The following is a 14442-nucleotide window of genomic DNA, read 5'->3' on the forward strand; positions in this document are numbered from 1 at the left end:
TGCAGAGGGAAGCCTCATTCTCAGGGGAGGAAGTCAGATTGGCATCTGAGGTCCTCGGGGAGGGGCTGTGGAGGGCCCCAGACTCTGCACTGGCACGGGTGCTGAAGGGTGGCCTTGCCCCTGAGGGGTTTTGAAAGCTGACCCAGAATTACAGCCTCTAGCTGCTGAAGCTGCCCAACGAAGTCAAACCAGCGGGAGGAAATGAGTGACCGCAGCTCTGTATTATCAGTACATTTCTAGAAGATGTCAGCTTTGTCGTCCCCCTTAGAAGGGGGAAGAGGAAATGAGAAAACTGGTCTTGCTCAGAAGCAATCTGCATTTCTTTCTCTTCCTTATCCTTTGTCCCCTAATAATACTGACCCATAAACCTATTTCTTAGGGCCCAAATTTCTCAAGAAGGCCCGTCCTCTCCCCTTGTCTGTGAACTTTAAATGGCCCATATAGGCCGAGGCTTTGGGGTGGGCACAAAGAGATTGCTGGGGGACCAGTTCCTCCTAAGGGGTTAGAAATTAGAGCCCCTCACAGCGTCACAGCCCAGACTGGGATGGGCCATCTGAGTGTGTCCTTTATTTTGTCCACTTTGAGGATCTGGTGCGTGCTAGTACCTTGGGAGCTGCTGGCCTTAGAAAGATACCCCAGTGTTTCTCGATGGTCACCTTGAGGATTTGGGATGGCATTGCTATCAGGGGAGGCTAGGAGGCATCCTGGTGGAGAAGCTGGACACCCCAGCAGTTTCGGGGAGCGTGTGTTGAATTTCCCTCTCTAGAGGAAAATGTCACTGCAGGACTCACTCCTGGGCAGTGCAGGCGGGAGAGAACCCATACATAGCGAGAGGATAGAGGATTCATGCCATAACATCCCAAGGAGTGGATCCAAAGCCAGCCAGGGAGGTCGAGAGCCACGCTGTCCATTGCAGTAGCCTCTAACCACGTGTCGCTTTTGAGCCCCTGAAATATGGCTGCAAGATGCACTACCAAAGTGAACACACTGGGTTTCAGAGGCTTGGAATCCAACAGAAGTAAAATATTTCATGGATAACTTTAATATTGATGACATGTTTTAATATTTTGGATATATTGTGTTAAACTAAATATAGAATTAAAATTAATTTGGCCGGGCTCAAGCCTGTAATCCCAGCACTTTGGGAGGCCAAGGTGGGTGGATATCTTGAGCTCCTCAGGAGTTCAAGACCAGCCTGGCCAACATGGTGAAACCCTGTCTCTACTAAAAATACAAAACTTAGCCGAGTATGGTGACACACACCTGTAATCCCAGCTACTTGGGAGGCTGAGACACGAGAATTGCTTGAACCAAGAAGGCAGAGGTTGCAGTGAGCCGAGATCACATCATTGCACTCCAGCCTGGGCAACAGAGTGAGACTCCATCTCAAAAATAAATAAAATAAATAAATAAATATAGAGTTAATTTTACCTGTTTTTTTTTTTAAACTTTTTAAATGTGGCTACTATAAAAATTTAAAATAATATGTGTGACTTGCATTGTCTCTCTACCAGACAGCACAGATCTAGAGACAGTTTTAAGGTTCTCGTTTGGAGGAATGGGGGTCTCAAGGGAAAATGAAACCATCTTTGAAGGATGAAACCATCTTCAAGGTGGTTCTCTCACTTCTGTGTGTGGCTTCCTTCCTTCGACCTTTATTCATCTTTATTCTAGACCACTATTACACTGTAAAAACAAATTTGTTTACAGTCATCTTTCCAGGGTTTGCTTACTATAATTGTTATGAGGACACCCCAAATCTTATTTTTACCTCACTTCAGAGAGTCACAAGAAATGGTGTTAAGTTGTAACATCTTTGTAAGGAACCCCTAGAAAGCCAGCTTGTTTGGTAGGCTGCCACCTTCGTGTTTGGACGAGTGTACACACATATGTGTGACCTGGAACGCAGGGGAGCTTGGGTGGATGATTTCCCTTCACCTCACCCTGACTATGGCCCGGGTGACCACAGCGGGACCTTGAAGGAAGCCAGCCTTCTCCTGCCCTGATCCAGCACACTGTCTGCTCACCCTCCCGACGCCTCTGCTCTTGGTGAGGGGATGTGCCACTCTTGCGCCTCTGTGCACTTTGCCCTCTTGGGACCTTGCGACCTACTGTCTGTGGGTTCAGAGAACCCCAGAAGAGGCTCCCACAAGTCTCAGCAAAGCTGCGTGTTGCCACCCGTCAACCCTTGTGTTTGCCTTTTAGAGCTCTCCAAATCCCAGAATGACATGGCCTCTGAGAAGCATCTTCTTGCCACGGGCTCTGGGCAGTGTGCGGGCCAGACAGAGAGACGGAGCCAGTCTGACACTGCGGTCAACGTCACCACCAGGGTACCCTGAGCCCCACAAGGCCTCCATGCTGTTCACCTTCATGTTGTCTTCCAGAACTTTCTAGCCTGCCTTCTCTGTAGATTTATGTTTTCTTTGGTTTTATGGAAAAACAGCCATCAGAAAAACATCATTACCAGTCAGCGCTTCTATTAGGGCAGGCCTGGCCCAAGGCAGGTCAGGATTCAAGGTCAGTCTGGAAAACTGTTCAGTACAGGGAAAGGCTTCCACCTAATCACCAGCCCCTGAGGCTCCTCTGTGTCCACAGAGCTCCCTGCCGGCTTCAAGCCTGCACCAAAGCCCAAAGGCTTCCTGCAGGGCCCACACCTGCCGAGTTAGCCCTTGAGTCTGCAAGACCAGCGGCCTCTGGTTAAAATCTGTCCTGGCCTCTGATGGAAACTATTGAAAACATAAAGCCTGTGGGGCGCTCTTCCCCCGCTGTCCACACCACAAGTGAGAGCTCCCCTAGTAAAGGCGTCTAGGGAAATAATTATTCCACCTTCCCACCAGGACTAACCCAGCCTGGAGTGAATGCTTCGGGTATGAGAGAAAGCCAACCTTGGAATCGGAAAACCTGCATTCTAGTTCAGCTGAGGTGCCTTGCCTGGGCAGGTGCCACTAGCTGTTGCTTGCAGAGTTGATGTGACTGCCCTGGTAGGCTGGACAGAACGGGTGTCCCTTCTCTGCTGCTGTGGACTCCACTCAAGCTGTCCCCAGACAGACTGTCCTTTAGGCGAGGGTGTGAGGTCAGTCCCCCTCTCCTGCTGGAACTTGCACACAGCCTCTTGAGAGTTCACGTCTTGCCTCCCACTCGAGCCTGTGTACCTACCCCTCTATAAAATGAAGATGATAATTGATACCTGTTCTGCCCACAGCACAAGGTTTTGTAAACATCTAATGAGATAATATAGTATCTTGATTTGCTATGTAAGTCATCTAAATATTTTATCTAAATTGCCAGCATTTACTATGATGTGCTGGACTCTGTACTAAAAGCTTAACTAAGCTATCTCGTTTTATCTTCATAACCACCCTCTAGGGTAGGTATTGCATGCAACCTCATTTTACGTGTAAAGAAATGGAGGCTTAGAGAGATTAAGTCACATGCCAAAGGTTGTGTAGCCAAAAGAGGACTGAACTCTGGGCCAGTGATTCCCAGCTCTTATGAGTATGGGAGTCACTGGGGGTCTTAAAATGCAGATTCCGAATCAGTAGCTGCGGGATGGACGTGACATGAGGAGCTGCAGGTGCATTTTTGGTGAGCTCCTGGGATCTGGCGAAGTCTATGCTGTGAAGTTCTCAGACCACACTTTAGGAACGAGGTGTCTAGACGGTTTGAAATGTATTTGGCAGGTGTTTGAAATTCTATAACACAAGTGTCAGCTCCTGCCAGCTTCCCAGGGTCTACAGAAGCGCCATCTGAACTCCCTCAGGGGATCACTCCTTCTCCTAGTGAAACAGGCGGAGGGGAGGGTTAGCAGCCCCTTATGAAGCCCTGTGTTCCACACATGGTGGCAGCATTTTTTCTTACCTACTTTATCACATTTAATGCTTACAAAAATACTGTGATAGATATTGTTACTCCCATGATAAAGATCGGCCGAGCCTGGTAGCCCATGCCTGTAATCCCAGCACTTTGGGAAGCCGAGGTGGGCAGATTACTTGTGCCAAGGAGTTTGAGACCAGGCTGGACAACATAGGGAAACCCTGTCTCTACAAAAATGCAAATATTAGCCGGGTGTGGTGGCACATGTCTATAATCCCAGCTACTCAGGAGACTGAGGTGGTAGGATCTCTTGAGCCCAGGAGGTCAAGGCTGCAGTGACCCATGGTTGCACCACTGCACTCCAGCCTGGGTGACAGAGTGAAACCCTGTCTTAAATAATAATAATTAAAAATTTTAAAAATTGGCCAGGCACCGTGGCTCATGCCTGTAATCCCAGCACTTTGGGAGGCTGAGGTGGGTGGATCACCTGAGGTCAAAAGTTCAAGACCAGCCTGGCCAACACGGTAAAACCCTGTGTCTACTAAAAATACAAAAATTAGCCAGGCATGATGGCAGGTGCCTGTGATCCCAACTACTGAGGAGGCTGAGGCAGGCGAATCGCTTGAACCTAGGAGGCGGAGGTTGCAGTAAGCCGAGATCGTGCCATTGCACTCCAGCCTGGGCGACAAGAGTGAAACTCTATCTCAAAAAAAAAAAAAAAAAAAAAAAAAAATATATATATATATATATATATAAAATATACATCTCAAGAACCTAAGTTTCAGTGAGAGGTTAACCAACCTGCCTAATGTCACATACTGAATGAAAGAGCCAGGAGCAAACCCAGGATTTGACTCTGAATTCTAAACTCTATGTTCCTGTAAGAAGGACAAACGAGGACCGCTGAAGAAAGAGGGTTCAGCAAGGGGATTGTGGAAGTATGAGTAATTCTCTTACTCGCCTGAGTCACAGGAAACCACTCAGAGTCTAACATTGACTTAGGGTTAACCAGATGCCTGGCATTATTCTCAGCGTAATGCCCCTCAGAGGTATTCAGCCTTTGTGATCCTTAAGACAGCCCTATGAAATTTGCACTGTTCCTGTCCCCATTGAAGACGGGGACACTGGGGCCAAGAGATGACCAAGCGCTAGGTCGAGCCTGCTCCAGAGACCAGCCACACCCTGCCCCTGCCCCTGAAGTGGGATGCACTTCCCATTTACACCATGATGTGCTGTGTGGTGGCACATCCCGCGCACCACAGGCTGGGCTTGTGGCGTTCTGCGTGAGGATGACCCGTGAGTCCTCGGCACGCCCCCTCCCCTGCTGCACGTGCACATGGCCCAGAGCCTGGCCGGGGTTGTCTGATGGGCTCTGGGAGCTCAGGGATAGAAGTGGTGGGGTACAGGGGAGACGGTGGGGGGAGAGCCCATCTAAGTAGACGTTGTTATGCCTGTGTCCACTTCTCAGCCATGCCCTTGGCAGGACATGCTTCCAACTTTCTACAGGCCTTCTCTCTCCCCACCTTGAGGATGTGGCTGGGTTGGTTTCTTTGTTTTGAGACCAAGTCTCGCTCTCTTGCCCAGGCTGGAGTACAATGGGGCTATCATGGGTCACTGTAGCCTTGATCTCCTATGCTTAAGTGATCTTCCCACTTCAGCCTCCCAAGTAGCTGAGACTACAGGCATATGGCACCATGTCTGGCTGATTTTTTTTTAATTTTTATTTTTAGTAGAGATGGGGGTCTCACTATGTTGCCCAGGCTGGTCTCAAACTCCTGGGCTCAAGCAATCCTCCCACCTAGGCCTCCCAAAGTGCCAGGATTACAGGTGTGAGCCACCACACCCAGCCCAATATGGCTGTTTTTTTTTTTTTTTTTTTTTTTTTTTTTTTTTTTTTTTGTTGAGACAGAGTCTCGCTTTGTCGCCCAGACTGGGGTGCAGTGGCCGATCTCAGCTCACTGCAAGCTCCGCCTCCCGGGTTCACGCCATTCTCCTGCCTCAGCCTCCCGAGTAGCTGGGACTACAGACGCCCGCCACCTCGCCCGGCTAGGTTTTTGTATTTTTTAGTAGAGACGGGGTTTCACCGTGTTAGCCAGGATGGTCTCGATCTCCTGACCTTGTGATCCGCCCGTCTCGGCCTCCCAAAGTGCTGGGATTACAGGCTTGAGCCACCGCGCCCGGCCCTAATATGGCTGTTTTAAGGGACAATTTAACCAAATATTTACAAAGTACTCATCTTTGATAGTATGATTTATAAATGCTAAATAACTATTGGGTTAAAATATAAGGAGTACATCTCTATTTATTCATTTTTATTTATGTTTGAGACAGAGTCTCATTCTGTTGCCCAGGCTGGAGTGCAATGGCACAGTCTTGGCTCACTGCAACCTCTCCCTCCCCAGTTCATGATTCTCCTGCCTCAGCCTCTTGAGTGGATGGGATTACAGGCATGCACCACCACACCCGGCTAATTTTTGGATTTTTAGTAGAAATGGGGTTTCGCTGTGTTGCCTAGGCTAGTCTCAAACTCCTGAGCTCAATTCGATCTGCCTGCCGTAGCCTCCCAAAGTGCTGGGATTACAGGTGTGAGCCACCGCACGTGGCCCTGGAGTACATCTTTAAATAGAACATTCATCAGACTGCAGTTACACATGCCTTAGCTGGGGAGCTCACCAAAATTCCTCTCCTTTTCATCAGAGCGTGTTGGAGCATCTTGTCAACGTTAATTATAGAACACGGTGCCCCTGCTTTGGAAGTGGGGGATGTTGGTGTCCACCTTGCAAGTGGCTGCATTGAGGCACAGAAGTAGTGGGTAACTTTTTTTTTTTTTTTTAGAGACAAGGTCTGTCTTTGTCACCCGGGCTGGAGTGTAGTGGTGCGAACACGGCTCATTGCAGCCTCAACCTCCTGGGCTCAGGTGATCCTCCCATCTCAGCACCCCCAAGTAGCTGGGACTAGAAGGGTGCACCATTCCACCCAGCTGATTTTTGTATTTTTTCTGGAGATAGGGTTTTACCATGTTGCCCAGACTGGTCTTGAACTCCTGGGCTCAAGGGATCCTCCTGCCTTAAAATCACGCAGTGACCTGGAGATGTTAACTGAGAAAACAGCTCAGCATCTTTTTCACACCGCTTCTCTGACTGTTAAGTTTGAACCACATATTCTGCAAACACCCCTTCAAAAATGCTCACTTAAGCATCTGGGCCAGGATTCTTCAATAAGTGAATTCTTGCCTCTCCTCTCTTGTGCGTTCCACTGGGATTTTATTGTATGTGTTATGAATGTACAGTATTGACCTATATTGGCCATAAAAACATGCACCTGTTAAACAGGAAGAATGCCTAAAAACCGTCAGCAGGGGCTATCTCTGGAGGGGGGAACTGAGGACAGAGGTGGAGGAAGAAGATTTCCTTTCTTTCTTTTTTTTTTTTTTTTGAGATAGAGTCTCACTCTGTCACCCAGGCTGGCAGTGGAGTAAGTGATCTCGGCTCACTGCAACCTCCTTCTCCCAGGTTCAAGCCATTTTCCTGTCTCAGCCTCCTAAGTAGCTAGGACTACAGGCATGTGCCACCACGCCCAGCTAATTTTTGTATTTTTAGTAGAGACAGGGTTTCACCATGTTGGCCAGGCTGGTCTTGAACTTCTAACCTCAGGTGATCTGCCCCCCTCAGCCCCTCAAAGTGCTGGGATTACAGGCATGAGCCGCTGTGCCTGGCCAGCTATTCCTTTTTAACAGCTACTTTTTTTCTTCCTTTTTTTTTTTAGACGGAGTCTTGCTCTGTTGCCCAGGCTAGAGTGTGGTGGCGCGATCTCGGCTCACTGCAACCTCCGCCTCCCAGGTTCAAGTGATTCTCCTGCCTCAGCCTCCTGAGTAGCTGGGACTACGGGCATGTGCCACCACGCCTGGCTAATTTTTGTATTTTTGGTAGAGGCAGGGTTTCACTTTGTTAGCCAGGATGGTCTCGATCTCCTGACCTCGTGATCCACCTGCCTTAGCCTCCCAAAGTGCTGGGATTACAGGTATGAGCCACTGTGCCCGGCCTAACAGCTACTTTTTAGGGCTTTTAGTTCATGCTGCCAAGTTGCCCTCCACTGAGGTTGACTCAGTTTACCTGACCACTGACAGGACAGTGACCTGTTTTCCAGCACTCTTGCCAACACTCAACTTTGTACCTTTTTTTTTCCTCAAAATGTTTATTATAGTAAAATACACATAAGACTTACCATCTATGCCATTTTAAGTGTATAGTTCATGGCATTGAAAACATTCCTAATGTTCTGCACGCATCACCACCATCCATCTCTAGGACTCTCTTCATCTAGTAAAACTCAACTTTATAATTTTTAACATTCCCATCACCACCATCCATCTCCAGGACTGTTTTCATCTAGTAAAACTCAACTTTATAACTTTTAACATTTGCCAATATAATGGGCAGTTATTTAAAATGTGCCTTTCTTTAACTGCAGGTAAGCTTTTTCTCCTACTTTTTCCCCTGTTTGGCACACCTTCATTCTTGAACCCCTCTCATTGGATCTGCTGGCTCTTCCAGCCTCTGGCTCCTTTGCTGTGGCTTTGGTGGACACTTCTGTCACACCGTTAGTGTCCCCTCAGACAACATCGCACATCCCCTGTGTTCATGATCTGTGTCCACGTGTCTGCAGGTCTAGGATGTGCTTTCTGTTTAACCATCACCAGCTGCTCCAGGGGGAAGGCCTTCCCTCTCAGGCTTACCCCAACCAGCCTCAGCACCCTCTCGGATAATTGCAGCCCCACTGAAGACCCTCCTAGAGGCTTGCATGCTGAAGATACTCTCCCTGGCCTCTTTGCCATTGACCTGGCTGGTGCTTCCATTTGAATGGTGTCTCTGTCTTCCTACTAGCTAGTGAGCCCTTGGAGGATGGACGTTTCATCTTCTCCTCTTTCTCCTCTCTTCCTCCTCTTCTACCAGCCCCCAGAATTTCGCGTGGTGGCGCAAATATAGTGTTGCCTAACAAATAAATGTCTGTAGGAATTACGTTGGCATTCTGGGGATGCAGAACATCAATAATGCGGAGGTAATCTTTTCTTTCGTTTGTTCTGTCGTATTCTCACTTAGTTTTTTCTTCCTGAAAATTATGACTATGTGGCAACGGTTATATTTCTGAGTTCTGCTCCAACCCAGCACCAAAAACTAAAGTCTCCACTTGGAAAGTTGGTATTTTCAGCCATTAAGAGGTTTTCCCACCTTGCCCGTTGTGTTTATTGCGCTCTACGGGCACTGTCCGATGGAACTTTCTGCAGGGATGGGAATGATCTTTATGTGAGCTGTCCAAACAATGACCATGGCTGCATGTGGCCACTGAGCATTTGAAATGGGTTGAGTGCAACTGAGAAGTTAATTTTGTTTGATTTCAACTAATTTGAGTAGCCATGTGTGGCTAGTGACTACCATATTGGAAAACACAGCTGTTTACATCACAGAAGTGTCAGCTTGGCTGTGCGCGGTGGCTCATGCCTGGAATCCCAGCGCTCTGGGAGGCTGAGGCAGGTGGATCACTTGAGGTCAGGAGTTACAGGTCAGCCTGACCAACATGGTGAAACCGCATCCCTACTAAAAATACAAAAATTAGGCAGTGTGGTGGCACATGCCTGTAGTTCCAGCTACTTGGGAGGTTGAGGCAGGAGAATTGCTGGAACCCGAGAGATGGAGGCTGCAGTGAGCCAAGATTGTGCCACTGCTCTCCAGCCTCCAGCCTGGGTGACAGAGCAAGACTCCATCTCAAAAAAAGAAAGAAAAAATAAAGAAGGGTCAACAATTAGCAAAGTATTTTTAGAAAATTGAGAGACGTATTTTGATTGTTCCCTTTTTATAAGCATCTTAGAGCTAAAACTCTGCTTATCAGGCCAGTTATTATATAACAAGTGATTAAATGCCAGGACCATTTATTAAGGCTAAAATTTGGACTTCTTTAAGACTTTTACTAATCCATGAGTGATCTACCCATTACTGTTCATGACTATCCCAAAGCTGGATGTTGTCTGTCTCTGGGCCCTGTGTGCGTGCGTGTGCGTGCGTGTGCATATGTGTGTGTGCGTGCACACGCATATACCAAATGCAAATGTGTCCTCCTACTCAGAAGTTTGCGTATTAGTAATATCAAGTAATAGATGCTTGCTGAAGTCACCACATTGGAACAAAACCAAACAGGGATGGAGACTATAATATTAATTTTTGTTTTTCCTTCTCCAGAAGGTCAGTGCACCAGATATTCTGAAATCTCTCAATCAAGAGGATCCCAAATGTTCTACTAACCCTATTTTGAAGCAACAGAATCTCTCATCCAGTCCGGCGCCCAGTGCCATATTCTCTGGAGGTTTTAGACATGTGAGTCTCATTCCAGTGCTCTTTTTTGTTTGTTTGTTTGTTTGAAAGCATAATGTACAAGTATTTATTTCAATTACTCCTATTTGAAGGTCCTTATTTTTGGAGAACGGCAAGGCATTTTATTATCCATCCTTGCATTCCTTATAAGGCTTCCACAGGTTTTAGTCAAGTCGCATTATCCTCAGGCCTGTTGTTTTGGAGTTACTCCAGGTGTGTCAGCAGATTCATTATCAATCCACTCCACCAGTGCTCTGTAGCCTTCTACAGCGCTGAAGTCAGTAGCGCTCTGCAACTCACGTAAACAGACAGGGCAAGAGGGCGCCGGTCAGCTTCCTCCAGGTGGTTGGGGCCTTGTGTTAGGCGTGGAAGCTACCAACAGTGTCACTTTCCACGTGTGTCCAGTCTCATGGGTTAAAATCTTACGGGCTCAATGTACGGAAACACTAGTTCTTTCCAGAATGTAATAGTTATCAAAAATTGAATAGTAAGTTGAAAATGTTTTCTGGCACTTCCTCCCTTTGCCTTCATAGCACAAGCTTTAAAAATCACTGCCATACTTAGCAAAGCTGAATATCCCTACACCATCTGTCAAAGAGAGCTGTCCAAAGACAAAGTTTCAGGTGTCTCCTGGGTAAAGATCAGTCATTGTTATTGACACAGGCATTTTCAGGTTTCTTCTTTTTTAAGAACTTCACCATGTCCCCTGCATGAACTTGCAGGCTTTGTTTGTGAGTTATCATTGACTCTAAAGGAACACCTCATTGCAGAAACAGGAACCAGTTCTAGGAGTTTTGCTGTCAAGCCATAGAAATATCCCTCACAGTAAGCCTTGAGCCATTTAATAGATTCTTCACTGATAATTCTGCTGTTTCCTAGAGATCCAGTGGACTGAATATAAATACTGCATTTGTCTGGAGAGAGTATCTTTCTGTAAGGGCCACTGAAGAACTGTTCAAAGTCTTGGGGAGCCTCTGGATGGGAAGGGTTCTAATATGATTGGGAATGCAAAGTAATGGGTCCAAAGAGATCAGTGGCTGGCTGGAAGTCTTCGTTCATACAGCACTGTTTTCCCCAGCATCTAATTTCCCATACTGTGACACAAGGCCTGGGTTCCTTGAGATGAGAGCTGTTTTCAGTGTTTGTTCAGAGTGCCGTACTGGTTGCATAATGACAGATCTCTTCTGTTAACATCGTGTTCCTAGGTTGAACTTTCTTTCTTTCTTTTTTTTTTTTTTTCTGAGACAGAGTCCCGCTCTGTCGCCTAGGCTGGAGTGCAGTAGCACGATCTCAGCTCACTGCAAGCTCCGCCCCCTGGATTCACGCCATTCTCCTGCCTCAGCCTCCCGAGTAGCTGGGACTACAGGCGCCCGCCACCACGCCTGGCTAATTTTTTTTTTTTTTTTTTTGAGACGGAGTCTCGCTGTGCCACCCAGGCTGGAGTGCAGTGGCCAGATCTCAGCTCACTGCAAGCTCCGCCTCCCGGGTTTGCGCCATTCTCCTGCCTCAGCCTCCCGAGTAGCTGGGACTACAGGCGCCCGCCACCTCGCCCGGCTAGTTTTTTGTATTTTTAGTAGAGACGGGGTTTCACCGTGTTAGCCAGGATGGTCTCGATCTCCTGACCTCGTGATCCGCCCGTCTCGGCCTCCCAAAGTGCTGGGATTACAGGCTTGAGCCACCGCGCCCGGCTGAACTTTCTTTATTTTAATTTTCTTTCTTTCTTTATTTTTTGAGATGGAGTCTTGCTCTGTTGCACAGGCCAGAGTGCAGGCTGGTGCCATCTCAGCTCACTGCAGCCTCCGCCTCCCAGTTCAAGCAATTCTCTTGCCTGTCTCCCGAGTAGCTGGGATTACAGGTGCCCACCATCACGTCTGGCTAATTTTTGTATTTTTAGTAGAGACGAGTTTCCCCATGTTGGCCAGGCTGGTCTCGAACTCTTGACCTCAACTGATCTGCCTGCCTTGACATCCCGAAGTGCTGGGATTACAGGCATGAGCCACCGCACCTGGCCTAGAACTTTCATTCTTCCTTTTAAATGGGTCAAACAGGTGTTCAGCCATGAGGCTTTATTAGGAAGAAGGCATCCTTCTGAGGTTTTTACCTTACAAGGATGGACATAGCAGGGCCTGGCTGGAAAAGTATTGTGGAAGGAATCTTCACCCACCAGGCCTTGAGGCCACCCACCCACCTCCCATGGCTGTTCTGATGTGTGCACCTCATCCAAGTACTTTTTTTTTTTTTTTTGAGATGAAGTCTCCCTCTGTCGCCCAGGCTGGAGTGCAGTGGTGCGATCTCAGTTCACTGCAACCTCCGCCTCCCAGGTTCAGGCAATTCTTCTGCCTCAGCCTCCCCAGTAGCTGGGATTACAGGCATGAGCCACTGTCCCCAGCCCCAAGTACTCTTGATATGTGCGGCATGGTAATGACATCAGTAGACAAGGGGAAGGATGAGCTGCCACCCTTGTGAGAGAAACTGGAATGTGACAATAGAACTTGGAAGTGATATTTTACTTAGGCTGGGATTTAGGGAAACCCTTACTATACTTTGAGAGTGGTTTTCTTTTCTACATCTTACTGTAAACATTTTCATACATATAGAGAGTAATAATAAATATTGGTGTCTTTTGATTTTGTGTGTTTTTAATTTTGGTGAAGTCTGATTTGGCAGCACGTTCTTTTACGGTTAAGTCTGTGTCTTATCCATCCACCAGTCATGAAGATATTCTCCCATGTTGTCATCTAGAAGTTTAGAAAAGTTTAGTTTTTATGTTCAGGCCGGTACTTCAGCTCATTATCATTTTTGTGTGTGGGTGAATGGTGTAAGGTAGGGATTGGGGCTCATTTTTTTCCATGTGGATGTTTGGTTAATCTAGTACCATTTGTTTAAAAAAAAAAAAAAAAAGGGGGGGCTATTATATCCCCCAGTGACTTTGGCATCTTGGCTGGAAATCAAATAACCACATAAGTGTGGCTCTCCTTATGGACTGTCTGTTCTGTTCCAGTGATCTCCTCGTCTATCCTTATGCCAAGACCACACTATCCTGAGTACTGTATCTTTGTAGTAAGTCTTGAAGTTGGGTATTATAAGTCTTCCAATTTGGTTCTTCTTTTTCAAGATTGCTTTGTGATGTCTTAAATGTATTCTCTGTGTTTAGGTAGGCATTTTAATTCATTCGTTCATTCATTTGTTTATTAAAAAACATTGAGGCCGGGCGTGGTGGCTCACGCCTGTAATCCCAGCATTTTGGGAACCTGAGGCGGGTGGATCACGAGGTCAGGAGATTGAGACCATCCTGGCTAACATGGTGAAACCTCATCTTTACTAAGAAAAAAACATAAAAAATTAGCTGGGCATGGTGGCAGGCGCCTGTAGTCCCAGATACTCGGGAGGCTGAGGCAAGTGAATGGCGTGAACCCAGGAGGTGGGGCTTGCAGTGAACCAAGATTGTGCCACCGCACTCCAGCCTGGGCGATGGAGTGAGACTCCATCTCAAAAAACAAACAAACAAACAAACAAAAAACAGTGAGTGTTAACTTTTTGCCTAGAATTGTGATGCATGGTGTAATAGATGGATTCTTGGATGAGGGGCCATGGTGCTTCAATTAACAGTTGTGTTAGTCCATCCATGTTGCTATAGCAAACACAGACTGGGTAATTTATAAACAATAGAAATTTATTTTTCTTGGTCCTAGACACTGGGAAGTTCAAGATATCAAGGCATGGGCAGGACTGATGTCTGATGGTCTGTGGCTCATAGATGGCTCCGTCTAAATGTTTTCCTCACATGGTGAAAAGGATGAAAGGGAAAGAGGGTCCAGTGCTGTGTGCAGCCTCTTTTATAAAGGCCTGAATCCCATTCACTAGAGCCCCGTCCTCATGGCTGAATCAGCTCCCAGAGGCCCCACTTCTTCATACTATCACATTGGCGATTACATTTCAACATGTGAACACTTGGATCTTTCAAGTTGCCAGCTTAGCCCCTTTCCAAGTGTACTTTACTTTGATTTGTAAAACAAAAATTAAAATGTTTCAACATGTGAATTTTGGAGGGGACATAAACATTCAAATCATAGCAACAGTCATGGTTCTTTCACATCTTATATGACCTTAGACAATTGCAGAAACCCTCTCAACATTGGAATCCTCATCAGGGAAATGGGCATTCGAGTTCTTTATTTTTTTAAGGAGTCTCGCTTTGTCGCCCAGGCTGGAGTGCAGGGGTGTGATCTTGGCTCACTGCAGCCTCCACCTCCGGGGTTCAAGA

The 14442-nt window shown here is 47.0% G+C and overlaps 1 protein-coding gene and 1 pseudogene across 18 annotated transcripts in view; one reads left to right on the top strand and one right to left on the bottom strand.

Annotated features, from left to right (window-relative positions):
* The window catches only part of SYTL3 (synaptotagmin like 3), a 123098-nt gene that overhangs the window by 60404 nt on the left and 48252 nt on the right, over positions 1 to 14442 (top strand). For 8 of the 18 annotated variants that reach the window (XR_012433583.1, XM_045391310.3, XM_005552212.4 and 5 more), the window contains 2 exons: positions 2206 to 2330; positions 10047 to 10181. Coding sequence is in view for 13 of the 18 variants with exons in the window: in XM_045391310.3 (XP_045247245.2) it covers positions 2206 to 2330; positions 10047 to 10181 (260 nt within the window). In the remaining 5 variants the exon portion in view is untranslated. Of the gene's footprint in view, positions 1 to 2205; positions 2331 to 8737; positions 8872 to 10046; positions 10182 to 14442 lie in introns of those variants that run through there. The other 10 variants (XM_074037360.1, XM_015449007.3, XM_074037357.1 and 7 more) reach the window with 3 other exon arrangements.
* Positions 10275 to 11347, bottom strand: LOC107129499 (archaemetzincin-2 pseudogene; annotated as a pseudogene).

Source organism: Macaca fascicularis, chromosome 4 (genome assembly GCF_037993035.2).
Source record: "Macaca fascicularis isolate 582-1 chromosome 4, T2T-MFA8v1.1".
In the NCBI taxonomy this organism is placed as follows: domain Eukaryota; kingdom Metazoa; phylum Chordata; class Mammalia; order Primates; family Cercopithecidae; genus Macaca; species Macaca fascicularis.